At 41.6% G+C, this 7,987-nt stretch overlaps 1 protein-coding gene across 1 annotated transcript in view; it reads right to left on the reverse strand.

Moving 5' to 3' along the window:
* The window catches only part of tll1 (tolloid-like 1), a 102,196-nt gene that overhangs the window by 4,725 nt on the left and 89,484 nt on the right, over nucleotides 1-7,987 (reverse strand). Inside the window, exon 18 of the mRNA XM_037689838.1 lies at nucleotides 540-667. Coding sequence (XP_037545766.1) covers nucleotides 540-667 — 128 coding nt within the window. The remainder of the gene's footprint in view (nucleotides 1-539; nucleotides 668-7,987) is intronic.

Genomic DNA, 7,987 nt, shown 5'->3' on the forward strand with positions numbered 1-7,987 from the left:
GTCACACCAGATAATGAAAGCAAAGGTTCACATATCTGCCACTCACAAATATGTAATATTGGAATATTTTCCTCAATAAACAAATGACCAAGTATTATATTTGTGTCTTGTTTAACTGGGTTCTCTTGATCTACTTTTAGGACTTGTGTAAAGTTTTAGGTCATATTTATGCAGACATATAGAAAATTATAAAGGATTCACAACTTTACACCACTGCACAAGTACAGCAGAAAACTGTGCAACACCCCCCCCCCCCCCCCCCCCCCCACCTATACACACACATAGTGATGCAAGGACACAGATGGCTGTTGCCCAAGCCCTGTTATTAACACATGAGCACACGCTTGCAGCTAACCCAGATATATAGACATGCCATGTGTTCTTTGTTCACATTTGGGTTTCACAAGTGGAACATGAAAAGATACATATTCATATAAAAATGAGGAAGAGCAGCCCGAAGGTTTTAAATGCAGGATTTATACAAATGGAGGCAGACATTTCAGCAAGGAGTACGTTGCTTCATTTGATCCCTCACTTACAATCTTAACTCTGTGTCCTGGCATGGCTGTGATGTCCCAGGTGCACTCCTTCCGGCTGGGATACTTGTCAGGCCAGTTGGGGCTGCTCAGGGTCCCGCTGGAACTGTGGATCTTATGTTCACATTCAGCTAAAACACAAAAACACACACATATAGGAAGGAAGTCAAAACCCTGGCTGTACGGGAAAAGGTCAGAGGAAATGGAAAGGAAACAGGAAGGAGAGAAACAAGAGAACCAAAGGAGACAGAAAGGATTTCAAAGAAGCACATTCTGGTCACAAGTTCAGAGTAAATTTCACTTGAAAAGCATCCACACATGTACTCTGCAACCGTTTTGATCAAGGTGAATTTCTGCACAATTTTACTTTTTTGTATTATTACAGACTACACTCAACAACCAGAAGAATTAAACAAAAAATATTTTAGTTTACATGTCTTGTTTGTTGATGGTTTAACTTTAATTAAAAAAAAAAAAAAAACAGAAATTTATTCTGACAGAACTCTGCAGGAAGCCAGCCCATCTTCATCCTAACAACAAAGCACTCAGTAGCAGACAACACAATAGGGAGAGAGAAGTGGGTGAAGACTCTGTCTGACGGACAGCTCACCCAGCTGGAGACAGAGATCCTTGCAGGGGACTGAACTTTGCGGTTGCGCCAAGAAGAATTCCTCTGGTGGAGATGATTACAGCTACACAATCAACCATCCGCAACAACAAAATGTCAGAGTTTTAAGCAGAACAACTTAGTTTCAGCCTCAGTTAGAACAAACCACCACCTTCCAACATCAGCAGAGAGGAGAGGAACGTGCTCACCACTCTCAGCAAGGACAAGAACATCATCATCCTCCCAGCAGACAAAGGAGGGTGCACAGTGATTTTGAACCGGAAAGACTATCATGAGAAAGTTATGACACTCCTTAGTGACTTAACCACTTATGAGTCGCTGGAAAGAGATCCAGGAAGTGGCTACAAGAAGAAGTTGATAGAATCCCTGAAACGTTTGGAGCAGAACCAGACTATTGACTGTATTCTGTACCACAGACATGTACAGAGTACATGTGTGTGAATGAGAGGGAGGCTGGTGGAACAGTGAGGCTATAGCAGAGGTCACAAAGGTGCAGGACTTCAAGTACTTGGGGTCCACTGTCCAGGAAAATTGGGAGTGTGGTAAAGAGGTGAAAAAGAGAGTGGCAGGATGGAGTGGATAGAAAAAAGTTTCAGGAGTGAATTGATACAAAAGGGTGTCAGCAAAGGTCAAAGTAAAGTTTACAAGACAGTGGTGAGACCAGCTATGTTGTATGGTCTGGAGACAGAGGCACTGACAAAAAGACAGGAGAAAGAACTGGAAGTTGCAGAAATGAATATGTTCAGGTTCTCCTTAGGAGTGACAAGGATGGAAGATTAGGATGAGATCATCAGAGGTACAGCACAGGATGAACAATTGGGAGGCCAGACTGAGATGGTGTGGACAAGTCCTGAGGAAGGACAGTGGGTATATTGGCAGAGCAGCTGCCAGGAAAAAGACAAAAAGGAAGGCCAAAGAGAAGATATATGGATGCAGTTAGAGAGGACATGGAGGTAGTTGGAGTGGGGACAGAATATGCAGAGGACAGAGTGAGATAGGAGGATGACTCGATGTGGCAACTCCTGAAGAGGGAAAATTCAAAAGAAGAAAGAAGACTGTACACAGGGGAGGCCACACCTAGTCTGTATGGTTTACGCAAAATTCACAAACAAGGTGTACCTTTAAGACCAATCGTTAACATGATTAATTCTGTTACTATGTTTCTAAATGGGCAGCACGGTGGCGCAACTGGTAGAGCTGCTGCCTCTCAGCGAACAGGTCCCTGGTTCAAACCCCGGTCCAGGGCCCTTCTGGGTGGAGTTTGCATGTTCTCTCCGTGCATGCGTGGGTTTTCTCCGGGTCCTCCGGTTTCCTCCGGACAGACCAAAAACATGCATGTTAGGCTGATTGGTAACTCTAAATTGTCCCTAGGTGTGAGTGAGAGAGTGAATGGTCGTTTGTCTCTATGTGGCCCTGTGATGGACTTGCGACCCACCCAGTACCCCGCCCCTCGCACAGTGATTGCTGGACATGGGCACCAGCGACCCCCGTGACCCAAAATGGAATAAACGGGTAAAGAAAATGGATGGATGGATGGTAAAGAAAATGGATGGATGGATGGATGTTTCTAAATATCTGGCATTTGTACTCATCCCTTTAGTTGGCAGCTCAGAACACCACATACAGAACACCATGGACTTTATGGATAAGGTGAGGGATGTCATCATGGAGACTGATGAAACAATGGTCTCTTTTGATGTCACATCACTCTTTACGTGCATTCCTGTTGATGATGCAGTAGAGGTGGTCAGTTTAAGATTAAAATCAGACACCACTCTGAGCAGCAGGACCACGCTTTCCACAGAACAACTGTGTCAACTCTTGAAACTGTGCCTGCAGTCAACCTACTTCACATATGGGGAGCAATATTATAGGCAGAAACATGGGTGTGCTATGAGGTCTCCAGTTTCTCCTATTGTTGCCAACCTGTACATGGAGGAGGTAGAAAAGAGAGCCTTGACATCCTTTTCAGGGCCACCACCAAGTCATTGGTTCAGGTATGTTGACGACACCTGGGTTAAAATTAAATCTCAGGAAGTCCAACATTTTACTGATCACATCAACTCTGTGAATAAATATATCAACCTCACATAAGAAGTGTCATAGTCTGTGTGTTTTCTTCAGTTATGTTAGTTTATTTCTTCTTGTGGCTTATGGTTTATTTCTCTGTCCTTTGAGTTTTGGTTCAGCCCCCCATGTTTCTGTGTCACTCCTCACTCTCACAGTCAGCTTCACCAGTTCTTCAGTCAGTAATCACTCACACCTGTTTCTAATTAGCAATTATCCATGGTGTTGTCCCTTTCCACTCTCCCTCATCTCTACTTAAACCAGTTCTTATCAACACTCCAACAGCGACTCATTGTCTTGGCTCCCTGCCAGATGTCCCGGTCTGCCTTCTTGTGCTCCTTTGTGTAGTGTTGCAGTACTCGAGACTGGGTCTGGTTTTGGTTTTGGTCTTGAGACTTTTTGATGGTCTTGGTCTTGTCTCGGACTCGACCGCATTTGGTCTCAGCCTTGTCTCGGTCTCGGACGTTGAGGACTCGGGATTTTATTTCAAAACCAGTCAAGACCACAACTGTGGAAATATCATTAAATTGCCAGAATACTGTCCAGTTTATTTGTTAACATCTTTGTTTTTATTGGATGCAAAACGTACTGATTCAAATCCAAGTGATAACGTGACTCATTGCTAAATAAATGTTTTTGTTACTGCTGTCACGCCCACTCCCTTTCACTCGCATGTGGTTCTGTACCAACAGAACAATACAGACAACAGAACGCAACATCGCAACCAGGGGTGAAAGTAAGCCAGTACGGTCCAGTACTGCGTACCACTCAAATATTTTGCACCGATACATAGTATCTGGAAGAGAGGTGAGCGTCTGTCTGCTGTAAAGCCTCATTCAGAACCAGTCATGGCTGCACTTAGGGTCAGAATAGATTTGCTAGCAATAAGCAGTCTAAAACACGACTTAATCAGTTAATAAATAGCTTCTTTTTTTCTAATTTCAAATTGTTTCTGAACTGTTTGTGCTCTGCTGGAGCCTCGTTTCTTTTACCACAGTGAAGTTAGTTTTACGTTAGACATTCGAGCTTCAGCGGTGTCTTCCTCTCGTTCGATCCGAAGCAGGCAGTCTGATTTCAGTCAGCTGTGCTCAGTCTGCCCCTCCTCCAAGATGTAAAGGTTTGCTTAGGAACCATCAACAAATTACAGAATCAAACACTCTTCAGAAAGAAAAATTAATATATTTTACATCCTTTGATCCACTGATACAAAACTAATGTTAAAGTACTCTAACAGACCTGACACACAAGACATCATTTATTTTGCATTTTAAAGCATTTTCCAATTAGTTACTGAGCGAAAACCTCGATTTTTGGACAAATAAATCATGTAAAATTAGAAAATGCTGTAAAATGAGGAAAAAAATGAGGGTGCCTCGTCTGTCAGGTCTAGTAGATTAGTTTAACATACGTGTTGTGTCAGTGGGTCACATGACATGAAAATTATTGTGCAAAAACCACTGAATGGCTTCTTGGTCGTCGAAGCCTGCTGGATCTTCAAATGATCCAATCCCAGCTTGTCTTTTTAAAGAGGTTTTTTCCACTGTGTCCAAAATTATAAATGGCAGCTTGGCAAATGGACAGGTACCGGCAAGTTTTAAACATGCAGTTGTGACACCACAGATTAAAAACCGTGGCCTGGACTGCACAGTAATGTCAAATTTTAGAGAAAATTGTTACTAAGCAATTAGCTTTTCTTTTGATACATATTCAGTTATTTTCAATGAACTTAAGCTAGAAACTTTCCATAAATATCACATATGAGCTACGTGCAGCAGTCTGAAATATCTGGAGAGTGCTTGAATCACAACATATGAGCACGGCTCAGCTATAACAGAAGGGGGACAAAATAAACTCAAATTGTAGTAATGCGCTCCATAAAAACAGGCTGCTGACTGCAGCATGCTGACAGCTACTTATTTCTAGTTGAAGTTGGAGTCTCAATGGTGACAGCAGCCTCAGTTAAAAAGCCTCAGAAAACTTTATCAAAGGCAGCCGTCACAGTCACATGTGGCATCTGAGAGCATATGCTGTGAGTTAGATGAATGCCATAGATTTATAGGAAGGCTAAAGGCACGCTTAAGACTTATGGTTATGTGTCTGAGCGACTGCTTTCGCTTCTCAAATATGGCAAACCCATGCAAACAATAACATAAATATGGTTAAAAGAAAATCATATTACTAGGTACAGCTGTCCTCTTCTACCTTCACAATTACTAAAGAAAATGTTTCTTTTTTTTTTACCGTTTTGTAAGCCAACAAAATATATATTTGTTTGGGTCAATGCCAATGTTTAGTGTTATATTATTAAGTTACCTGCTTATGTAACCAAATACATGTTGAACTTTATAATTATACTATCACACATAATGAAGCCTTATAGGAATATGGATTTGCATGACTGCAAGGTTACTGGGTCAGGTTAGTCTTATGAAATATATAAACACAGACATGCACAAAGGAGGACAGCAGTTTGCACGCTTTTAAGCTCCCATATGTTTGAAACGTGTCTTTTTATGAGCAACGCAGGGAGCCTTCAGTGAGGTGTGCACGTGAGTACTGATGTAGTGTTTAAGTCTGTGTGCATGTTCAAAAGTTCAACTTCAAAAAGCTCCGGTTAATATTTCACTTGTGTGTGGAGATGTCCGAAAAGCTTTTACAGAAAAGTGTCCCGTTAGACTAAAAATCCAGGTTGCAGACATACACCGTGCTTTGTAAACAAAAACACTGCAATTAATGCATACTGCAGCTTTATTTGCCTGTTTTGAATCAGATTTAGGTCCCTTTGGTACTTTTTCACACAAACTTCAAGACAAATTCATTCCACTTTATGATTTTTAATGTTGCAACTTTAACAAATATGTTTGCTGTAATTAAATCACTTAATGTGAACTTTTCAGACAAGTGCAAGTCAAGCGGGGAATTTCTGATGCAAGTCCAAGTAAAGTCTCAAATGCAGAACTCTGAAGAATCTTTCTAACAAATGAACCCAACCACTGTAACCACAACCCCTTATTTGAGAACAGTACAGATCAAATGGGGAGTCAGTGACACCAAATCTCAAGTCCTCTCCCGTTCTTTAGTGCATTCCAAGCTCTTAAAGCAAAGTCCTTGTTCACAGTGCCATCTGATACCAGAATGTACTAAGTCTAAAGTCCTTTAATATAAACTGGGAGTTTTCCATTACAGGACCATGTCCAGGAATCATCCATCCATCCATTATCTTTTACCCGCTTCTTCCATTTTGGGTCACGGGGGTCGCTGGTGCCCATGTCCACCTATCACTATGCAAGAGGTAGAGGACACCCTGGACAGGTCTTCAGTCCATCACAGGGACATATAGAGACAAACGAGACAAACAACCATTCACTCTCTCTCTCACACCTAGGGACAATTTAGAGATACCAATCAACCTAACATGCATGTTTTTGATCTGGGGGAGGAAACTGGAGTACTGGAGAAAACCCACGCATGCATGAAGAGAAAATGCTAACTCCACCCAGAAAGGTCCCCAGACTGGGATTTGAACCAGTGTGACCTGCTAGCTGAGAGGCAACTGCTCTACCAGTTGTGCCACCATGCTGCTACCCAGGAATCAAATTTATAGTAACCATCAAGTTTTAGAACTTAAATAGAAGTAAATTAGATATTCTTACCTGGATTTATCCAAGTACTTAGGATTAAGTGCTTGAATATTTCTGAATGTTTCTGTTCAGTGACCTGAGGCAACTTCTGTTGTGACTTGGCGCTATACAAATAAACTGAACTGAATCTGAATTAAATTGATTAATAAAACCTGGATGACTATGACTGAATCCCATTTTACCATCTCCCACAACCATTAGCTCTAATGCTGCATTTTTTGGGTTCATACCTAATTAAATGAAGTATTTCACTGGGCTGAGACTGTTGAGGATTAGCAGGTCTTTGCGAGGGAGTCCTCAATTTTTTTTTAAACATTTGCGGGGTTCTTGATTTCCTTGCATGAGTCGCAGAGCCCCACAGACTCATTGCTTGAACTTTAGACATGTTGAAGTTGTGAAACAAATTTTCAATTAAAAATAATCACGGTGTTATTGGCCGTTCTCCAATGAACTTTAGAAAATTCCAAAGCTGTATTTTTGATAGAAGCTCTCCTATGACAAACAACACCCAAGACTAGATCCCTAAATATCCATGTGTAAAACTCATCAAAAATACATATTAATCTTCTTCTTTCAGTTTTTTCCTCTTCATGGGTCTCCACAGCGAGTCATCCTCCTCCATCTCTCTCTGTCCTCTGCATCCTCTGTCCTCACTCCAACTACCTCCATGTCCTCTCTAACTGCATCCATATATCTCCTCTTTGTCTTGTTCCTGGCAGCTGCATTTCTAACATCCTTCTACCAATATACCCACTGTCCCTCCTCTGGACATGTCCAAACCATTTCTGTCTGGTCTCTGACTTTATCTCCCAGTTGTTTAACCTGTGCTGTACCTCTGATGATCTCACTCCTAAACTTATCCATCCAAAAATACATATTAATGATGCCACAAGCACATCACAAGGTGAGCCACTTTGTGCACACCTTGTGCTCCAAGGGGGGTACAAAGTGGGTCAAGAAGAGTTTTATGTGGGAGGAGATCAGCAACAAAATAATGTGCATGACAGAATAAAGGTCTGACAAGCCGTGCTAAAACAGTAGATGGATAGATGGATAGATGGATGGATGGATAGATAGATAGATAGATAGATAGATAGATAGATAGATAGATAGAT

This window comes from Nematolebias whitei, chromosome 16, assembly GCF_014905685.2.
Source record: "Nematolebias whitei isolate Nwh7 chromosome 16, NemWhi1, whole genome shotgun sequence".
Classification (NCBI taxonomy): Eukaryota; Metazoa; Chordata; class Actinopteri; order Cyprinodontiformes; family Rivulidae; genus Nematolebias; species Nematolebias whitei.